This window comes from Podarcis liolepis, assembly GCF_965112155.1.
Source record: "Podarcis liolepis genome assembly, chromosome: 3".
Taxonomy (NCBI): Eukaryota; Metazoa; Chordata; class Lepidosauria; order Squamata; family Lacertidae; genus Podarcis; species Podarcis liolepis.
Window position 1 is genome coordinate 118,633,993 of NC_139557.1, and position 23,151 is coordinate 118,657,143.

At 43.5% G+C, this 23,151-nt stretch overlaps 1 protein-coding gene across 9 annotated transcripts in view; it reads left to right on the top strand.

The window, feature by feature from the left end:
* LOC310702766 (uncharacterized protein) overlaps nt 1–13,247 on the top strand; it is a 286,289-nt gene extending 273,042 nt beyond the window's left edge. For 8 of the 9 annotated variants that reach the window (XM_083494874.1, XM_083494875.1, XM_083494883.1 and 5 more), the window contains one exon: nt 12,977–13,247. In XM_083494874.1, the coding sequence (XP_083351000.1) occupies nt 12,977–12,984 (8 nt within the window). In that variant the 3' untranslated portion in view covers nt 12,985–13,247. Of the gene's footprint in view, nt 1–9,089; nt 9,207–10,208; nt 10,326–12,976 lie in introns of all 9 variants that reach the window. The other variant, XM_083494876.1, reaches the window with a different exon arrangement.
* The last annotated feature ends 9,904 nt before the right edge of the window (nt 13,248–23,151 follow it).

Consider the following 23,151-nt stretch of genomic DNA (forward strand, 5'->3'; position numbering starts at 1 on the left):
CACGTCGTCGGCTGTATCCCAGCAAGAGCAATTCCTGGTGGAGGAAGGAACCTCATCTGCTCCTTCCCAGAAAAATGGCACTGCTTCCCCTGATCCTCAGCAAGAGGAGCAGGTCCCTCAGCTGAAAATCAGCACTACTATTTCCACATGTATTTAATAGCAGATCACATTATTCAGGGTGTCTCCGGTTATATGGACTCTGTTCTGAAACCATATGCTATCAGTGCTCCCAGCTATGTACGTGACACCACAGATTTTCTGAGGAAAATACAATCTTTAAATAATCTTCCCAACAATACTATACTAGCTACTATGGATGTGGAATCTCTGTATACCAACATCCCACACAACGATGGTTTACAAGCTATAAGGAACACCATTTCAGATAAAATCACAGCGGACCTTGCCACCAAACTCTGCCAATTTGTCCTTACCCACAACAACTTCAAATTCGGTGATGACCTGTTCCTTCAGATCAGCGGCACAGCAATGGGCACCTGCATGGCCCCACAGTATGCCAACATCTTCATGGCAGATTTAGAACAACGTTTCCTAAACTCCTACCCACTCAAACCTCTCTTGTACCTGCGATACATTGACGATATTTTTATCATCTGGACACATGGTCAACAGACCCTGGACACCTTTCACCAGAAATTTAATGATTTTCACCCCACAATCAACCTAACAATGAATCAATCTATGCAAGAAATACATTTTTTGGACACTACTATAAAAATACAGGATGGGCGCATAGACACCACCTTATACCGTAAACCAACTGACTGACAAACATATCTACATGCCTCTAGCTACCATCCCAAACATACCAAACAGTCCATTGTATATAGCCAGGCACTACGTTACAGCCGCATCTGTTCCAATTCTACAGACAGAGACTCTCACCTAAGAGATCTACAGCAAACCTTTTTAGAACTAAAATACCCAGCAGATGAAGTTAGACAACAGATCAACAGAGCCAGACTGATACCCAGAGAGAACTTGCTGCAAGACAGACCCAAAAAAGAAAATAACAGAACACCTCTAGTCATCACATACAGCTCCCAAGTTAAAACAGTACAACGCATCATCAGAGATCTACAACCTCTCCTGGACAATGACAGTTCTCTTTCTCAAGCTCTGGGAGGAAGGCCTTTCATTGCCTACAGACAGCCACCCAATCTTAAACAACCCCTAACCCACAATAATACTACAACCAGACTTAACACGGACACTGGCACCAGAGCCTGCAATAAACCCAGATGCCAACTTTGCTGCCACATACACCCGGACAACACCATTACTGGTCCCAACAACATCACACATACCATCTCGGGACTATTTAATTGCTCATCGTCTAACATTGTGTATGCCATCAAATGCCAACAGTGTCCTTCAGCTCTCTATATTGGACAAACAGGCCGAACCTTACGCCAAAGAATAAACGGACATAAATCTGACATCAAGAATCACAAAAAGAGAAACCAGTAGGAGAACACTTCAATCTCCCAGGACAATTCTATACAAGATCTCAAAGTAGCTGTTTTACTACAAAGGAATTTCAGAAATAGACTGGAAAGAGAAGCTGCTGAATTGCAACTCATTACCAAACTTAAAACCATGGAGAGACCTGGTCTGAACAAAGACATTGGATTCTTATCTCATTATACATGACTAAGCCATTTTTCACCTTCTCACCCCTTGCCTTTTCCTGTAAGACCTATTGCAGTCGTTAAGAGTCGTCAACAGGCTCATCTCAGCTATCTGCCAATCTCCCATTCCCACCACCCTTCTGAGTAATACCCCTCCCCACCTTCTCACTATATAGAAGGATCTGGCAACTTCTGTTTCAGTGTATCTGAAGAAGTGTGCATGCACACGAAAGCTCATACCTAGAACTAACTTAGTTGGTCTTTAAGGTGCTACTGGAAGGATTTTTTTTTATTTTGACTATGGCAGACGAACACGGCTACCTATCTGTAATTATTCAGGGGGAACAAGTCGTCTTAGTATCATAGAATGATAGAATTGCAGAGTTGGAAGGGACTTCATGGTTCATCTTCTCCAACCCCTGCAATGCAGGAATCTCAGCTAAAGCAGCCATGACAGATGGCCATCCAAACTGTGATTCAAAACATCCAAGGAAGAAAAGTCCACAGTTAAACAGCTCTTACCAGGGCCATCTTTAGCATATGCCCCACCAGGGTGTAAAGATCCACCCAGCACGCCCAAATTTAGTTTAGCCCCCAAATAAACCTCTGCACCATTGAACGAGGCCGACCACGCCCCGCCGCTGCCCTTTGCCTGCCTGCAACCTCCTGCCCCACGGACTTGCCCAGCATTTCTCGCTTAGCATTTGTCATAAAATGTGTTTCCCGCTTAACATTCATCGTTAAATGTGGGGGGATGCAGCTTGTGGAATTCATAGCATGTGCTCTAGGCACAATTTTGCGGAAATGGAAAATTAAAATCGCGTGCTGGAAAACGCCAGTCCGAAGTAGTTAGTCAACAAAAATGCTGACAATTAAAGACAATAAACATTTTTTTTTTAAAAAAATAATATTTATTGGGAAAAAAGAAAAAGGTTTTTTTAAAAAAATACAAGGAAAAAAGAAAACAAAATTACATCAGAAAAAAAGAAAAAAAGAGAAAGAAAAATAAGATCATCCTTTTCAAATTCTCCACTTTCATTACCTTCTTTCCATGACCTCCTCCCCCTCCCATCTCTTGTATCTTGATTAATAATTATCCCAGCAAAACCTTTTCCATAATTCATAATATTCTGTTATTACATTACCTTGCTCTATTTTCATCTTATCTTATATAAAAACCTTAAAACTTAAAGTTTAAATCTTATTTTTACCAGCTTCTCATAACCTTTACCTTTTTACCTAATTCTTTAAACATTTTTTAGAAGAGCCAAATAATTTCATTTCAACATTTTTCCAACGTTCATAAAACACTTCTAATAATAAAAAAAAACAAGAAAAATAGAGACAATCCAATCTTCTTCCAGCGTCCCCTCCCCCTGGTCCCGGGATTGTCAGTCCTTTTTAATCCATTAGTCTGGCACATTAACCTGGTAATCGTATATCCGAGGCCTTCAAATCTCTTCCATGTCCCTTCCGCAGCTCTTCTTCATAATTTCCTTTCACTCGTGGGAACTCCAGCTTAGTAGTGTTTTTGGCCCTTTTCAACAAATCAGCCCCTTTCTCATTGTCCAGACTAGACTCCATATGGTATTTTAAAACATGATTCAAATTCCCTCCAAAGTTAAAAGTCTCAGCAGCTCCAACTCTCTGACGGCCCATTGCCAGACTCGGAAAGTCCAAACATCCCTGCATAGGGGGGTCATTCCAACCCCCCATTTCCAAATCAATCCAAATTTTGCCTTTCCAAATCTGGTTTTTTCCAAGTTCATTTGTCAAATCCAAAAGCTGACTTAACTGATCCAGTAGGGCACTTATTTTACAGAAAGCACCCAACAGTGCTTCTGAAGGCATTGTCCTGCAAGGTCACAAAATCCTTTCCCACAGTTGTTATCAGTGGCAGCCGCAAGTTCCCAGAGTTTAGTTACAATTTCACAAATCCCCTCTGATTGTTCTTTTCCTTAAAAGCAATAGCAACAAAGTTTCTTTTTTAGACTATTTTATCCTTATTTGTTCTTTTAAAAGACGAAAGGAAACAATGGAATCACAATGTTTCTCTCCTTTTGACTATCTGTCAAAGCATTTTCTGGTCAATGAGCTTGAAACATCGAATCTGACACCCCGCTCCAGGGTCAGGACGGTGGAAGATTACTTTGCTTTAGCTTTATTTCTGCAGGTTTAAACAGCTCAAGAAAGAGCCCCCCTTCTTTTCCTGCTTCCGAAGGGGGGTTCCGCAGTTTTAAATGATGAAAGTCGATCCCTTTAGAAGTAATTTTAACGCTCTAGTTTGCGTTGTCTTTGCTTTGTTCTAACTACAAAAAACGGAAGGATGACTTCCTGTTTACTCCTTTCCGTTTCAGTACCAAATTAGGGTAAATTTTAAAGTCCAAGTTCCTTTTATTTCACCAATTCTTGTTAAAAATCCGAATGTTTAGTGTTCCAGTACTCACGGTTGGTTATTTGAGATGCCAAATTGTCCCAGGAAAAAGGCAGCGCTCTCCGGCAACGACTATGTGGCTTCGCTCCACAGAAAAAGCAGTTAAGTCACAGCACCGCGCCACTTCCCCCTCTTCACTTCGGAGCCCATTTATGGGTTCCTTTGTGGGTTGGGGGGGGCGCTAAAGGTGCCCTACGAGTCCCATGGTCACAGGCTTCATCCGCCTGTGATTTCTGAGAGGGTCCCCGCTACGCTGCAGCGGAAAAGACCCGTTTCATGCGGAGCTAATCCCTCCAGTTCAGAGGGAGTCCGCCATTGCCGGAGGCGCCACACTGGAGGTCCATCAATAAACATTATTTTTTAAACAATTTCTCTAAACGAATTTCAACTGGAAGTGATGAAATTAAAACACGCCGTTGTGAATGACAAGTGCTGCTGCTGGCACGATGCGTCTTTGGGCACAAAGTCAAAAGTTCTTCAGTGAAACAGTATGTATGCAATTGATAATACCTAGGTATATATGTATTTTGCTTTTCTAGCGTGATCAAAATTATTTCTTATTTTGTAACAGGTAGATAGTTAAGAGCTTAGGCGGCTTCAGCCCTGCACCTCTTGCACCCCTAGGTAAAGACAGTCCTGGCCCTGTCAGATGGTTTTTCCATATGTTTATCCAGAATCTCCTTTCTTGTAACTTGAATCAATTGGTTTGAGTCCTGCCCTCCAAGGCAGGAGAAAACAAGCTTGTTCCCTCTTCCATGTGACAGCCCTTGAGATATTTGAAGATGGCTATCACATCTCCTCTCAGTCTCCTCTATTCCAGGCTGAACAGAATAAAAGTTAACACAAAACACAACTACTTTATAATAGGATCATGGAACACCCCAAAAATATGAAACAAAGAAGCTGCATAAGAACCTGCAAAGGAGCCTTTTTGATACTATACTACACTGAAATGTCTAAATGTTTCTTTGATTGTCCTTGAATCTGCCGGCCACACATGCCATCCTTTCCTGACACACCAGTGTGGCACACCAAATCCTTTGAGAACCACTGATATAGATGTTAAATGGCAAAGGGGGCAGAATCTGTTGCTCACCTTGTGATCTACTGCAAGTGAAAGGTGGTAGGGGAAAGGTGAGTGTATCTGATGGGAAAAGATAACCTGCTTTGGAGCTCAGAAACCAACCTCAAGCATCTTCACATTTCAGGACTGACAGAGCATGGCAGCTTGAAAGGGTCAAGCTTGAAACTTACTCCCTCCTGATCATTGGTTTGTGGGTCTCCCTGATCTTGAGCCAGATCCAGGTTTGTCATTAAACTGCTCCAGATGCTTAAATCTGTCCTCTAGGTGAGTATTGCAGCCTCTCCATTTGCAACAATCCTAGACAGCCAGTGCAAGAGAGAAATCCTTCTATATCTTCCAGTCCCTAAAACCCACTGCTCCACACACCCATCAGAAGAAAAGAGCCATGCAGTTCTGCAGCAACCATCCTAGATGATCCTTTGATGCAAGCAGTGCAGGAAAGATGGAGCCCCTAATGGACCACTCCACCAGACTGTCTCTTAGGGAGAGATAGGAAGCAGGGCTCAAGGCATCTGCTTTTGCTGGAGGCCAAGCTGAATCAGGTACCTCCTGGCCCTGAACTGCGCCAGCTGACCATGATTGTCTAGAAATTGGCAAGGAGTTCTGTTTTTGTTTTCCTCTTCCCTTCCTGTCCTTTTCCGCTTGTGTGCCATGTTTGGTTTTTTGGTTTTTAAATTGTACATAAGCCACTCTGGGAGCCTTTTGGCTTAAAAAGCAGAGTAAAACTAATCAAAACAATTTTAAAAATGTTTCTACTGTACTAACAGGTTTCTCCACACATTTTTGGAGTGATGGGTTTTTTTATAGATTTGTTGTTCTTCTTGTTTATATTTTTGGAATGATGGGATCAAGTCATTAATTTATGTGGTTGCTTGGGGGAGAATGGGGTCATAAAATGTACATAACACAAAAACAAGCATGTTAAGTAAAATGCTTATTGTCTAGAAATTGGTAAGGAGATCTGTTTTTCATCTTCGTCTTCCTTTCCTGTCCTTTTCCGCTTGTGTGCCATGTTTTGATTTGTTTTTTAAATTGTATTTAAGCTACTCTGGGGCCTTTTGACTGAAAAGCAGAGTACAGCTGATGTAAAGAATTTAAACAATGTTTCTACCAACAGGTTTCTCCTCTCATCTTCTGGGTGTTGTTCTTGTTTGTGTTTATAACTTATGAATGATTGAATAAAGTAATTATTTTATGTGGGTATTGGGAGAGGAAGCATATAATGGGCACAATGGACATAAAACTATATGCATCACAATATCAAGCATGTTAACCAAAATGCATCTAAAAATGTGTAGACCAGGAGAAAAGCACACTGAAACGTTTCTTTCTTGGAAGGTATGGCAACTGCAGTTGAACTGAACAGTCCAACCAAAAGAGGTTGCATCAAACTGCACTTATGGCCAAGCTGTTACCCGAAATGCCATTTCCTTTCTATCCAGGCCCCATGAAGTTGGGAACAGCTTTTGTGATATGACGGGAAATCTGTTAATTGATATGGAAAGAGAACAGGATGAGAAAGATTGTTCTGCAGATAAATCTTGGGATCGTCTGCAAGATGAATAAATTGCCTAGAATGAGTTAAGAAAAAATGGCCTGGAGTGTTCAGATGCTGACAGCTGCAGGAAATACCTGCTTGCAGCATTTCCCACTCAGATGCTCAAATGTGTGTTTCAGCATCTTTTTGGAACAACAACACTATAAATAAAGAGAACCTCCTTGTTCCATCCAAACTCCTCCTCCTTGTGCCTTAGAGTGCCTTCCCTTTGGCAGAGATCTCAGAAGAAACTGCAGCCATGCGGTTCCTTTACCTGAGCTTTGCTCTGGTCTTCATCTTCTTCTACGTTGTTGCAGGTAAGAGGGCACAGGGAGGGAGTATCTGCTGCAAATGCAGAAGGTCTCAGGTTGAGTCCCAGGTATTTCCCTGGTCGGCAACACTTAAAGACTTTTTGCCTGTCAGTGTAGACAGCTATGAGCTTGATGGAACAACAGTCTGACTTGGCAGCTTCCTATCCTATCCAGCTGCTTAAAAAGGGGGGAGGAAAGTATTTAAAAACCTATTAATAATGAAATTGAATTTGAATACATGAATTCTGCAAAAGCAGCAATGTTCAGGATGCAGCCTTAGCGACCAGGAAATTCCATGGTGGTCATTTATATTGCTTGGAAAAGTTTGGAAAGTTAGTGTTCATGATCCCCAAGTCCTTCCTAATTCCAGAGGTCCTGGATCTATGAAGAGCAAAAATCTGATGAAGGATTCCATTGTAGACCTAACCCAGCAAGTTTCTTTGTTAAAGAATGCCCACAGTTGCCACCTCAGGACCCCATGAGTATAGCCAATGAAGAGATGGTGCCCACTGGGCAAATGGGTGGGCCTTACCCCCTCCTCACCTGGCTGGGAGCCGAGAAAGACTATAGCCGGGTGTGAGCTGAGCTAGACACATTGGCAACACTACTGGGGAGATTCCAGAAAATACCATTCTCAGAGAGGGAACAAATGTCAAGGTATTTCTGAAGCTCAGCTGTATTTCTGATTAGCAGATGTTAAAAGCAAAGGGGAAACTTCAGTAGAATGGAATGAAGTCTGACTCAGTCTCCAATTATGTGGGTCTGTGGGTGTATTATCTGCTCATTTTTCTCCCCTTCCATTAGCAATCTGTAAAATTTAGGCTCGGCGGCTGTGCTGAAAAGATCCCAGGAGCCGTAATCATCATCATAATGTTATGATTTATACACCACCCAACTGGCTGGGTGCAGCTGAGTGTCAGCCCCCTTACAAGGTTCAGGAATCAGCTGGAGTGTTTGCAGAGAAGGAGGACCGATCTGACCCTTGCTAATGTTGGGCAATGAAATAGTAGTTAGCAGGTTGAGAGGCAGCAGAAGCCTGTAAAAGTTGGTCATCCCATTAAATACGCAGGGTTCTAGTTTGGAAAAAAAAGTAGTTGTAACCCTTTTGCCCCCTTTAAACAAATTTATTTCCTTTCTCTTTTACACAGGGCAACTTGGATGTGAACTAGCAGGAGGAACTTGCCAAATCCTAGAAACTACAAACTGCACCTATGGAGAAATTACAGGGGTCTCCTGTGGCAACAACGGAACCTGTTGCAGGGGTAAGTGATATCCACTGAGTTGTGGTGTGTGGTTTTTTTGCAAAATACATTAAAAGGCAGTAAATAAATATTTATATAAAAATAAAGGTAAAGGACCCCTGACAGTTAAGTCCAGTTGTGAATGACTCGGGGGCTGCGGCGCTCAGCTCGCTTTACTGGCTGAGGGAGCCCTCATTTGTCCACAGACAGTTTTTCCAGGTCATGTGGCCAGGAAGACTAAGCCACTTCTGGTGAAATCTGAGCAGTGCACAGAAACGCCATTTACCTTCCCGCCGGAGTGGTACCTATTTATCTACTTGCACTTTGACGTCAAATCAGGACTTCCCATGCCTGACAATGTAGACCAGTGAGATTCCACCATGAGCTCCCCAGCTGGCTTGGGCAAACCACGCTTTCAGTCTCAGCCTCGATCTCCCCATCAATACATAATAATGGGACATAATAATACTGACTTGCTCTTACAGAAGGCTCTGAATATTTATTTTTTCATTCATTCATTCATTCATTCATTCATTCATTCATTGCATTTATGTCCCACCTTTTCCTCCATGCAGCTCAAGGTGCCTTCTGTGGTTCTTCCTAATTTCATCCTCACGACGACCATGAGAGGCCCAAGGCCACTCTGTGAGCCTCATGATGGGGCTGGATTTGAAGGCTGGTCTCCCATTTCCTAGTCCAGGTCCTCAGGCTCTCATACTTGAAAGTCCTCTTCCAATGCTCAAAACAAAACATCCGTCCAACGAATGTTTCTGTTTTGCACAAGAAGTCCTTTCAAATAATGACAATTTAATTCCCTCTCTTTTGCACAGATGAAATTCCATTTTGTAGATTCTTGGGAGGATTTTGCCAGGGCCCAAGGACTGCGAACTGTACCTTTGGAGAGATTGAAAACGTCAATTGTGGTCCTAATGCACGCTGCTGTATAAGTAAGTGATATCCATGAGTTGGTGGTTCCACTTGTGCAAAAGTTTGCTCATTTTTAATCCTGATTTCCTGATCTACACTCTCCATCTTCACTGGACAATGCAGGGCTTTGCTTGTGCTAACGGAAATAATCACTGAACTGTTTCTGGATCAGAGTAGCTGATAATACGCTCAATGTATATTAATTCTATTTTTAGAAGTAAAAAGTTGGATTCAGTTTTGATGCAGCACTTCTAGGTTCTGCATCTTCTTTTAAGCATTAGAGCCTCAAGGTTTTCATCTGTGCACAGGGAATTGTGATACCGTGGATGTTCATATGGGTGCAAACTGTGCAGGCTGCACTTCCCATGGGCAGTAAAAAATGGCGGCTCTGATCTAAGTGTCTGATCTAAGTCTGATCTCAGAGCCAGTGTGGTAAAGTGGTTAAGTGTGGTAGTCTCGTAATCTGGGGAACCGGGTTCGTGTCTCCGCTCCTCCACATGCAGCTGCTGGGTGACCTTGGGCCAGTCACACTTCTCTGAAGTCTCTCAGCCCCACTCACCTCACAGAGTGTTTGTTGTGGGGGAGGAATGGAATGGAGAATGTTAGCCGCTTTGAGACTCTTTAAAAAGGGAGTGAAAGGCGGGATATCAAATCCAAACTCTTCTTCTTCTTCTAACTCTCCAAAATCTTAAGACAGCGCTGAGTGAGTGAGGATGAGCCAGCAGTCTGCTGCTGCTGAAGGAACACAAACATGATTTGGCAACAAAGATTCCCACTTCATTCTGCACTCACCAGAACTCACCTGAAGTACAAAAATAATGTTGACCGGAGCATCAGTCAAATCAGGACTTCCCATGCTGGACAATCGAAGTCTGTGAGACTCCACCATGAGCTCACCAGCTGGCCTGTGGATAACCACACTTTCACTCTCAGCCTTGATTTCCCCATCAGCATTATGGGACATAATAATACTGATTTGCTGCTACAGAAGGCTTTAATTTAATTCCCTCTCTTTTGCACAGATGAACCTCCATTGTGTAGATTCTCGGGAGGTTTTTGCCAGGCCCCAAGGACTGCGAACTGTCCCTCCGGAGAGATTGCAAACATCTACTGTGGCCCTAATGCACGCTGCTGTAGGAGTAAGTGATACCCATGAGTTGGTCCCACTCACGTGTGAATGTTTGCTCATTTTTAATCCTGATTTCCAGATCTACACTCTGCATCTTCACTGGAGGAAGCAGAAGCAGGGGTTTTCTTGTGCTAAAGGGAATAGTGATCAATCACTTTATAAATCAGGACATATTAACCCTATTTTTAGATTTTTATTTTTGGATTCAGTGCTGATGCAGCACTTCTAGGTTCTGCATCTTCTTATCTAACTTTCCAACCGGCCGTCTGCTGCTGCTGCAAGAACGCATATATGATTTGGCAACAAAGAGTCCCACTTCATTCTGCACTCACCAGACCTCACCTGAAGTACCAAAATACATCACAATATCCAGTAGAACCGGAGCTAGAAACCTCATGGTTCCTAAGGACCTGAACCAGGGGAGGAATTCTTGAATGCCAACAATGGCGATAGTTACAAGTAGGTAGCCATGTTGGTCTGCCATAGTTGAAAGAAAATTAAAAAAATCCTTCCAGTAGCACCTTAGAGACCAACTAAGTTTGTTAATGGTATGAGCTTTTGTGTGCATGCACACTTCTTCAGATACACACAATGGTGATACAGTGGTACCCCGGGTTAAGAACTTAATTAGTTCCAGAGGTCCGTCCTTAACCTGAAACTGTTCTTAACCTGAAGCACCACTTTAGCTAATGGGGCCTCCCGCTGCTACCACTATTTCTGTTCTCATCCTGAAGCAAAGTTCTTAACCTGAGGTACTATTTCTGGGTTAGCGGAGTCTGTACCCTGAAGCGTATGTAACCTGAAGCGTATGTAACCCAAGGTACCACTGTAGTTAATTCTGCCTCTTAGAAATACTGGAGAAATGAATTGAAAAGCCACTGCAATCTGAGGCTGGAGATGAGAAATAATTTAATAGATCTATTGTAGCCTGTGGCCAGTTCTGAACCCAAGTTTTAAAAAGAAAAATGACTGATTTGAGTGTCTCCTAAGTCATGTGACCGGAAGGGTACAAGATTTGAAAGCTGTTTGTTTTGAAGAGCATTGGAGGAGCTCAGCAGAGAAGGTTAATTTGAGGGAGAGACATGATTGCAGCCTCTAAATATTTGCACGGCTGCCATGTGGAAGTTGTTCCAGAGGGCAGGACTAGAACCAAAGGGGTTGAAATGACAGAGAAGCAGGTTTTGAGGGACAATCTGTGAGAGATCCTGTTATTGAAGATCCTGCATTGAACAAGGGTTGGACTAGTTGATTTCCAGGTCATTTTTGGCTCTCCATCCAGCTGTTCACTCACTGAACTTTCTGATAAGAAATCACATTTTAGTAGGATTATTTTCTTCTCCAAATCTTCTTTTCTTTTCTAAAAAACCACACAAACTAATTTTTATTTAGGAAGGTTTCTTTATTACTTCAATTTTTATCCTGCTCTTCTTCCCAAAGGAGACTTGGGAACAGATATCTCTAATCACTTCATATAGAAATATTCATATTAAACTATTTTTAATTATGTTATTTATTTCACTTATGTACGACCCTTCATCAAAAGATCCAGGGTGGTTCACGAGATAAACACAAAAGATAAAAGCACAGATCTATAAGGGCAAAAAACTGAAAAGCGATTTTTGTTGCATGCCTTTTCTGATTATAAGTCTCAGATCGGGGCTTTTTTCTCTTCTTTTTACAAATTGCTATCTGTAAGACCCGGTGAACCATTACTTTGTTTTTGTCGTTTATTTTTGGGAAAGAGATCAAAATACAGTAGATAAATAAGGTCCCTCTAAATACACGCATTCTGTCAAAAAAATATGTAATTGACCAGAACTTCAGTCAAATCAGGACTTTCCTCTCCATGCCTGTCCATCTAAATCAGTGACCATCTTGCTGTCCACAACAAGGTGTCTGTTGGGTTCTGTGCTATGGCAAGGCTAGGTAAAATTGGGGCAAGAGGAGACAGGGTACAGGCTGCCCTCTGAGAAATACAGCTCTAAAGCTGTTCCATCAATGAACATCCATAAAGCTCCATCAAGGGGCTTTATGTTGTAGCAGCAGCAGCCGAATAGAAAAACAGTGTGGTGTAGGAGTTAGAGTGCTGGAGGAGGACCTGGCAGATCAGGATTCAAGTCCCCACTTGGCCAAGAAGCTCACCTTGGGCCAGTCACTGCAACTCAGCCTAATCTACTTAACAGGGTGGTTGTGAAGATAAAATGGAGCTGAGAGAATTATATGTGCCATTGAGTTCCTTGGAAGAAAGGTGCAATATAAATATCAGAAAAAAGATAAAATAATAGTTAGCACCACCTTTCCTGCAAGATGTGGTATCAATTTGAGGGTCCAGCCTTTGCCATCACCTCCTACATCAATTGAGTGTGGGATCCTCAGGTCTCCCTGTGTTTTCGTGTGGTGGAGTCCTCAAAGTCAGCGGCTGCCAGTGGCCCATCCAGGATGGGTCAGAGGATGTCAGCACTGATGTTCCTCTGAGAGCTCTTCTGGGGCTGGGCCTGCATGTCCTCTTCCTTTCTGGTACAGATTCCTTAAATGTTCCACTGAGTCCTTCCAACACTACAATTCTATGATCGATCCTCATCTCCTGAAGGTGAGCAGTCTGACTCCAGGCTCCTGAAAGTGCCATCAATTACAGATTTCCTTCTTTCTTTTATTCAGGAGGACAATAATCAGTGTAAGAGGAAAAGGGGGGTTCTCCCAGGAGGAACTCACCAAATGCTGCCCGCCTGGTCTAACTCTTCCTGCTTACTGTGGCTTCAATGCACAATGCTGTGCCCTTGAGTGACATCAGTGATCAGCCCACATCCATAAATGTGAACGCCTGATGGCTACGCTGATTCTTCTGGATCTTTGCTTGTGGAAGTGGGCCTGATCAATCCATTTGTGAAGCAAGCAATGAAACAAAGATCAGTCTGTTCAGATGATCATCTAATTAAACGCATATTAACCTGCAAATTCGAAATTGTATTTTTTTCATTTTTAAAAAAGCATCTATGACTAAATATGACCCTCCTCCAGTGGAAGCGCATCATATCTGCCCAAGATCCCTCTTGACTGAAGTTCTTATCCCCGAGTCCCAGGAGGAAATAACAGCAGCTAATGATTTTCATGCACCCAGGCAGAGCTTGGGTTTCGTTGCCAAGTTGGTTATGTGAACACGGGTGGGATAGGCTGAACTCAACCCAGACTGGAGCCATGACCTAAATGGAGCTGATTATTCAGGAGCCACTGCCTTGTGGGTGCCCATAGGTCACTGGGAGTGGTATTTAATTCTGCTGAATGCACATCAGGTTTATTGATTTCTATGGGTGTACTCTTAGTGGGACTCGGAATTTTCTGAAGGGTTGTTTTCTGGAATTTTGAGAATGAAAGAAGGAACTCAGGGAGGTGCCAGGGAGGAGGTGGGACTGAAGAGTCGGGAAGGGCGATTGCTGCCTAGTGATCAAGATCCCAGATTCAATCATTGATCTGGTCTCTCTTTTCAACTTTAATTTACATACATTAATTCATAACATAGCCAAATATAAAATAAAATAGAAGCAGAAAAGAAAAGAAAATTTAAAGTTCAACACATAGGAACACATATCCATGCCACTTTCAATTTATTTGTTTAGACATTTCTATCCCACCTTTCCCCAAAGAATTCAAGGCAATGTACATGTCTCCCAGGTTTTTAGCAATACCACTAAAAGGCCCTCTGCCTGCTTCCCTGTAACCTCGCCTCTCCCAATGAAGGAACTGCTGTTTATGTTAGGAAACCAGGTTGGGGCAGGGGGCGCTGAAATGGACTGAGGAAATAGTAGCTTGGGGGGGGCAGGGAGGTAGTGTCGGTGGCTACCTTGAGCGCGCTCAGCTCATCCTCATGCTGCTTATAATTTCCGCCCTCTCTCCCTTTGGCTTCAACCCACGCAGAATAAACCAGGGCTTGTGGGAATTGCAGTTCATGGATGATGGGAATTGTAGTCCAGCAACAATCGGACGGTTACAGGTCCACTATGCCTAAGGTCAAGTCAAGATTGCTTATCCATCAAGAGTTCTGATTCAACTGGGACATCCCAGAATTACAGAAGCTATCCCAGTTTCTGATTGGACGTCCCGGTTTTTGTGCTGAGCTCCCTCGCCAGTCAGCTGGCTCTTGTGAGAGCTCAGAACCCAAAGACAAATGTCTTGGGGGGGGAGGCAGCTGTGCTTTAGTCCATGGAAGAAGAGGAGGAGGGGGAGCTGCTGGTGATGCAGGTCAGGCTGCACCCACTGGGCCCAGTTGCCATGCTTCCTCTGCCCAATGCTGCCACCACTGGAGGAGGAGGAGACCACAACAACAGGGGGCTGAAGATGGGAAGCCCCAGCTCATTTGCCTGGGAGTATGGCACTGAAAGACACACATCCCAAGTTTAACTAGCAGAATGTTGGAGGGTCTGAGATTTTGTTATCTAACAATCCATCCATGTTCCCTGTGCTAAGGCTTGGTTGTCTGGCAGAAATTCCAGTAAACTGGGCAAGCCTTGGGTTTGTCATAGTTTAGAAGCGCTGGTGTTATGTACTGAGTTGAATAGGATCCAAAAGGTAGCAGTCTGATTGGTCCTAGAACAATAGGATCCAGAATGCAGCAGTCTGATTGGTCCACAGGGGCCACCCAATCCAGCTCCAGGTGGAAGTGAATCCACAACCTGATTGACCTACAGGAGAATCCCAGAATTAGCCATTCATGGGCGGCCCATTGTTTAAAGAATGTATATAAAGCAGATATTTTGGGGAAACTTTCATTCCTCACTACTATGAGCTGAATAAAGAGCATGAAATCCACACTCGACTCCGAGTAAAATTCAACTGAACAGAACAGAAAGCTGGATTCCAGAAACAGCTGAACCAACCGTTTGCCAAACATCCTTGCTAAAAATGCAATTATTAATTTAAAAATGAGGATTTGGCATTTAAGAAGAATATTGACCAGAAGAGTAGAGGAGGGGTATGTACCAGAAACGACTGAGTGCCATACTCCCGGGCAAATGAGCTGGGGCTTCCCCTCTTCCGCCCCCTGTTGTTGTGGTCTCCTCCTCCTCCAGTGGGGGCAGCATTGGGCAGAGGAAGCATGGCAACTGGGCCCAGTGGGTGCAGCCTGACCTGCATCACCAGCAGCTCCCCCTCCTCCTCTTCTTCCATGGACTAAAGCTCAGCTGCCTCCCCCCCCCCAAGACATTTGTCTTTGGGTGCTGAGCTCTCACAAGAGCCAGATGACTGTCGAGGGAGCTCAGCACAAAAAATGGGACGTCCAATCAGAAACTGGGATAGCTTCTGTAATTCCAGGATGTCCCAGTTGAATCAGAACTGTTGATGCATAAGCAATCTAGTCTTGACATCAGGCATAGTTGACCTGTGACCCTCCGATTGTTGTTGGACTACAATTCCCATCATCCATGAACTGCAATTTCCACAAGCCCTGGTTTATTCTGCATGGGTTGAAGCCAAAGGGGGAGGGGGAGGAAATTATAAGCAGCAGGAGGATGAGCTGAGCCCACTCATGGTAGCCACCGACACTACCTCCCCGCCCCCCCAAAGCTACGCTTTCCTCAGTCCATTTCAGCGCCCCCTGCCCCAACCAGGTTTCCTAACATTGTTTCTCCTTTTCACTGCTGATTTCTTTCTCCTCCCTGGAGTCTTCCTAACCAGTCAATGATCCCATTGTGGAAGTATACCTGAAGAAGCATATCTACCCTCATCATTCAGCCCGGAAACGGAGGTCCAGCTCAAAGGACCTTCTGGCATTTCCTTCATTGGGAGAGGCGAGGTTACAGGGAAGCAGGCAGAGGGCCTTTTAGGTAGTGGTGACTAAGGAACTAAGGGCAACGGCACCAGCGTGGTATTAGTCTAAGACCTGGGAGACCTGGACTCATGGGAGAAAACGATGTATATTGCCTTGAGTTCCTTGGGGAAAGTTGGGAGAGAAATGTCTAAACAAACAAATTGAAAGTGGCATGGATATGTGTTCCTATGTGTTGAACTTTAGATATTCTTTCCTGCTTGTATTTTATTTTAATTGGCATCTGCAATTACACTTGGCTATGTTATGAATTAATGTATGTAAATTAAAGTTGAAAAGAAATATCCAGATCAATGACTGAATCTGGGATCTTGATCACTAGGCAGCAATAGCCCTTCCCGACTCTTCAGTCCCACCTCCTCCCTGGCACCTCCCTGAGTTCCTTCTTTCATTGTCAAAATCCCAGAAAACACCCTTCAGAAAATTCCGAGTCCCACTAAGAGTACACCCATAGAAATCAATAAACCTGATGTGCATTCAGCAGCATTAAATACCACTCTCAGTGACCTATGGGAACCCACAAGGCAGTGGCTCCTGGGTTGAGTTCAGCCTATCCCACCCGTGTTCACATAACCAACTAGGCCAGCTCTGCCTGGGTGCATGAAAATCATTGACTGCAGTTATCTGCTCCTGGGACTCGGGGATGAGAACTTCAGTCAAGAGGAATCTTGGGCAGATATGATGCGCTTCCACTGGAGGTGGGTCATATTTAGTCATAAATGCTTTTTTAAAAAATGGGGGGGAAATACAATTTTAGAGTTGCAGGTTAATATGTGTTTAATTAGAGGATCATGAGAACAAACTGATCTTTGTTTCATTGTTTGCTTCACAAATGGATTGATCTGGCCCACTTCCACAAGCAAAGATCCAGAAGAATCAGCGTAGCCATCAGGCGTTCACACTTTTGGATGTGGGCTGCTCACTGATGTCATTCAAGGGCACAGCATTGTGCATTGAAGCCACAGTAAGCAGGAAGAGTTAGACCAGATGGGCAGCGTTTGGTGATTCCCTTCTGGCAGAACCCCCCTTTTCCTCTTACATTGATTATTGTCCTAAATAAAAGAAAGAAGGAAATCTCTAATCGATTGCACTTTCATGAGCCTGGAGTGGGATTGCTCACCTTCAGGAAATGAGGGAGTATCATAGAATTGTCGTGTTGGAAGGACTCAATGGAACATTTAAGGCCACCCTGCAATGCAGGAATCTGCGGCAGAAAGGAAGAGGACATGCAGGCCCAGCCCCAGAAGAGCTCTCAGAGGAATTTGCAAGATCAATGCCAACATCCCCTGGCCCATCCTGGATATCAGGATGGGCCGCTGGCAGCCGCTGACTTTGAGGACTCCATCACAGGCTAGCATAGATCTATTAAATTATTTCTCATCTCCAGCCTCAGATTGCAGTTGCTTTTCAATTCATTTTTCCAGTATTTCTAAGAGGCAGAATTAACTATCACCATTGTGTGGAGCTGAAGAAATGTGCATGCACACAAAAGCTCATACCATGAACAAACTTAGTTGGACTCTAAGGTGCTACTGGAAGGAATTTTTTTATTTTGTTTTCACTACGGCAGACCAACACAGCTATCTATCTGTAACTATGACCATTGTTGGCATTCAAGAATTCCTCCCCTGGTTCAGGTCCTTAGGGACCATCAGGTTTCCAGCTCCGGTTCTACTGCTGGATATTGTGATGTATTTTGGTACTTTAGCTGAGGTCTGGTGAGTGCAGAATGAAGTGGGACTCTTTGTTGCCAAATCACATATGCGTTCTTGCAGCAGCAGCAGACGGCTGGCTCATCCTCATTTACTGAGTGTTGTCTTAACATTTTGGAAAGTTAGATCAGAGCCGCCAGTTTTTACTGCCCATGGGAAGTACAGATTGCAAAGTTTGTACCCATACGAAATATCTGTGGTATCACAATTCCCTGTGCACAGATGAAAACCTTGGGGCTCTAATGCTTAAAAGAAGATGCAGAACCTAGAAGTGCTGCATCAAAACTGAATCCAAAAATAAAAATCTAAAAATAGGGTTAATATGTCCTGATTTATAAAGTGATTGATCACTATTCCCTTTAGCACAAGAAAACCCCTGCTTCTGCTTCCTCCAGTGAAGATGCAGAGTGTAGATCTGGAAATCAGGATTAAAAATGAGCAAACATTCACACGTGAGTGGGACCAATTCATGGGTATCACTTACTCCTAGAGCAGCGTGCATTAGGGCCACAGACATTTCTAATCTCTCCAAAGGGACAGTTCGCAGTTCTTGTGACCTGGCAAAATCCTCTCAAGATTGTACACAATGGAGGTTCATCTGTGCAAAAGAGAGGGAAGTAGATTTTCATTATTTGAGAGAACTCCTTGCACAATACAGAAACGTTAATTTGACGGGTGTTTTGTTTTGAGCATGGGAATAGCACTTCCAAGTATGAGAGACTGAGGTCCTGGACCAGGAAATGGGAGACCAGCCTTCAAATCCAGCCTCATCATGAGGCGTACACAGTGGCCTTGGGACAGTCACTCAATCTCAGCCTAATCTCCCTTGCAAGGTTGTTGTGAGGATCAAATTAGGAAGAACCACAGAAGGCAACAAATTAGGAAGAACCACAGAAGGCAACAAACAAACAAACAAATATTCAAAGCCCTTCTGTAACAGCAAGTCAGTATTACTATGTCCCATAATGCCGATGGGGAGATCGAGGCTGAGAGTAAAAGTATGGTTATCCATAGGCCAGCTGGTGAGCTCATGGTGGAGTCTCACAGACTTGGATTGTCAGGCATGGGAAGTCCTGATTTGACTGATGCTCCAGTCAACATTATTTTTGTACTTCAGGTGAGTTCTGGTGAGTGCAGAATGAAGTGGGAATCTTTGTTGCTTAAAAGAAGACGCAGAACCTAGAAGTGCTGCATCAAGACTGAATCCAACTTTTTACTTCTAAAAATAGAATTAATATACCCTGAGCATATTATCAGCTACTCTGATCCAGAAACTGATCAGTGATTATTTCCTTTAGCACAAACATAGCCCTGCTTCCTCCAGTGAAGATGCAGAGTGTAGCTCAGGAAATCAGGATGAAAAATGAGCAAACATTCACATGTGAGTGGGACCAATTCATGGGTATCACTTACTCCTACAGCAGCGTGCATTAGGGCCACAGACATTTCTAATCTCTCCAAAGGGACAGTTCGCAGTTCTTGTGACCTGGCAAAATCCTCTCAAGATTGTACACAATGGAGGTTCATCTGTGCAAAAGAGAGGGAAGTAGATTTTCATTATTTGAGAGAACTCCTTGCGCAATACAGAAACGTTAATTTGACGGGTGTTTTGTTTTGAGCATGGGAATAGCACTTCCAAGTATGAGAGACTGAGGTCCTGCACTGGGAAATGGGAGACCAGCGTTCAAATCCAGCCTCATCATGAGACTTCCTGGGTGGTCTTGGGCCAGTCACTCACTCTAAGCCTGATCTGCCTCGCAGGGTTGTTGTGAGGATTAAATTAAGAAGAACCATAGAAGCCACTTTGAGCTCCATTGAGAAGAACCTGGGATATAAATGCAATGAAAAAATATTCAAAGCCCTTCTGTAACAGCAAGTCAGTATTATTATGCCCCATAATGCTTATGGGGAGATCAAGGCTGAGAGTGAAAGTGTGGTTATCCATAGGCCAGCTGGTGATCTCATGGTGGAGTCTCACAGACTTGGATTGTCAGGCATGGGAAGTCCTGATTTGACTGATGCTCCGGTCAACATTATTTTTGTACTTCAGGTGAGTTCTGGTGAGTGCAGAATGAAGTGGGAATCTTTGTTGCCAAATCATATTTGTGTTCCTTCAGCAGCAGCAGACTGCTGACTCATCCTCACTTACTCAGCGCTGTCTTAACATTTTGGAGAGTTAGAAGAAGAAGAAGAAGAGTTTGGATTTGATATCCCGCCTTTCACTCCCTTTTTAAAGAGTCTCAAAGCGGCTAACATTCTCCTTTCCCTTCCTCCCCCACAACAAACACTCTGTGAGGTGAGTGGGGCTGAGAGACTTCAAAGAAGTGTGACTAGCCCAAGGTCACCCAGCAGCTGCATGTGGAGGAGCGGAGACGCGAACCCGGTTCCCCAGATTAAGAGGCTACCGCTCTTAACCACTACACCACACTGGCTCTCAGATCAGACTTAGATAAGACACTTAGATCAGAGCCCCCATTTTTTACTTCCCATGGAAAGAGCAGCTTGCACAGTTTGCACCCATATGAACATCTGTGGCATCAAAATTCCCTGTGCACAGATGAAAACCTTGAGGCTCTAATGCTTAAAAGAAGATGCAGAACCTAGAAGTGCTGCATCAAAACTGAATCCAACTTTTTAATTCTAAAATTGAATTAATATGCCCTGAACCTATTTTCAGCTACTCTGATACAGAAACTGATCAGTGATTCTTGCCTTTTGCACAAGCAAAGCCCTGCTTTCTCCAGTGAAGATGTAGAGTGTAGATGAGGAAATCAGGATTAAAAATGAGCAAACATTTGCACGAGTGGGACCACCAAGTCATGAGTATCACTTACAATTACAGCAGCGTTCATTAGGACCACAGGAGACGTTTGGAACCTCTCCAAAGGTACAGTTCTCCGTGATCGGGGACTGGCAAAATCCTAGCGGAGCTCTACACAATGGAGCTGTGCAAAAGAGAGGGAATTAAATTGTCATTATTTGAAAGGACTTCTTGTGCAAAACAGAAACATTCATTTGACTGATGTTTTGTTTTGAGCATTGGAAGAGCACTTCCAAGTATGAGAGCCTGAGGTCCTGGACCAGGAAATGGGAGACCAGCCTTCAAATCGAGCCTCATCATGAGGCTCACAGTGTCTCCTTGGGCCTCTCAGGTTTGTTGTGAGGATTAAATTAGGAAAAACCACAGAAGGCACCTTGAGCTCCATGGAGAAAAAGGTGGGATATAAATGCAATGAGTAAATCAATATTCAAAGCCTTCTGTAACAGCAAGTCAGTATTATTATGTCCCAGAATACCGATGGGGAGATCGAGGCTGAGTGTGAAAGCCTGGTTTACCCGAGGCCAGCTGGAGAGCTCATGGTGGAGTTTTACATATTTGGTTTGTCAGGCATGGGAAGTCCTGATTTGACTGACATCATCAATTTTACATAGAATGCTTGATTTGGAAGGGATCTTGTTTATATATGGGGAGGCGGGTCGTGCTGTGGTGTAAACAACCAAGCTTCTTGGGCTTGCTGATCGGAAGGTCGCGGTTCGAATCCCCACGATGGGGTGAGCTCCCTTTGCTCGGTCCCAGCTTCTGCCAACCTAGCAGTTCAAAAGCATGTCAAAGTGCAAGTAGATAAATAGGTACTGCTGCAGCAGGAAGGTAAACAGCGTTTCTGTGCGCTGCTCTGGTTTTGCCAGAATCAGCTTAGTCACGCTGGCCACATGACCTGGAAATACTGTCTGCAGACAGACGAGTGCTCCCTCGGCCAGTAAAGTGAGCTGAGCGCCCAATCCCAGAGTTGTTCGCGACCGGACTTAACTGTCAGTGGTCCTTTACCTTTACCTTTTTATATATATTTATTTACTGCATATTTATCTCTTTTACGAAAAGAAAACAACTCAATGGATATCACTTACCCCAGCAGCAGGTTTCGTTCCTGCCACAGGAGACCCCGGGAATTTCTCCAATGGCACATTTTTTATTTGCTGGGAATTGGCAAGTTCCTCCTAATAGTTCACATACAACTCTCCCTGGTGAGAAAAATTAGCAGATAATGCACCCACAGACCCACATAACTGGCGACTGAGTCAGACTTGATTCCATTCTACTGAAGTTTCCCCTTTGTTTTCAACATCTGCTGATCAGAAATACAGCTGTTCTGAGCTTCAGAAATACCTTGCCATTTGCACCCTCTCTGAGAATGATATTTTCTCAAACAATCACAACGTGTGCTGTACTTCGGGTGCGGTTTTTCCCATTCCATATCAATTAACAGATTTCCCGTCATCTCACAGAATCAGCTGCCACGTTCACAGTGCCTGGATGGAAAGGAAGTGGAATGTTGTTTAGGAGATTTGCTTTAATGCAGTCTGATGCAACCACAATTGCAGTACAGTGGTACTTTGGTTCTCAAACTTAATTCGTTCCGGAAGTCCATTCCAAAACCAAAGCGTTCCAAAACCAAGGCACGCATTCCCATAGAAAGTAATGCAAAATGCTTTAATCCATTCCAAACTTCTGAAAACAACCCCTAAAACAGCAATTTAACGTGAATTTTACTATCTAACACGACCGTTGATCCATAAAATGAAAGCAATAAACAATCTACTGCAGTCACACAATCAGTCAATCAGTAGCTGAACTGGGTTACACACAGTCACAAAAACAAAACATAAAGAGCCGCAAAAACCAAGACACAAAATAAATAGCAAAAACAGACAGACTTCAGCGTAACACTCCAAACGGAAGTGCGGCACTCAAATCAGAAGCATAACCATCAAAACAGAAGTGTTGCACTCAAAACGGAAGCGTGGCAGTCAAAACGGAAGTATAACACTCAAAAAGAAGCACCTTTGGCTTCTGAAAAAAGGTTCGCAAACCGAACCCCTCACTTCTAGGTTTGCAGCTTTTGGGTTCCAAGTTGTTTGAGTACAAAGGCATTTTGGAACCAAGGTACCACTGTACCTACAAAGAAAGAAACTTTGCCATTTGCTTTTCTTCTGGTCTGCAGTTTTGGATTCCTTTTTGCTTAATATGCTTGTTTCTGTGATGCTTGTATTTTTATGTGCTCCTCCCCTATTTTGTGATTCCCCCCCCCCAAAAAAAAATAGTGGTTTTGTTCCATCATTCATAATAAATAAACACAAACAAGAACAACAGATGTAAAATAAAAATGCAGAAATGAGAAAGGGGCCCAAGTATCTACAGTGGTACCTGAGGTTTCATACACTTCAGGTTACATATGATTCAGGTTAAAGACTCTGCTAACCCAGAAATAGTGCTTCAGGTTAAGAACTTTGCTTCAGGATGAGAACAG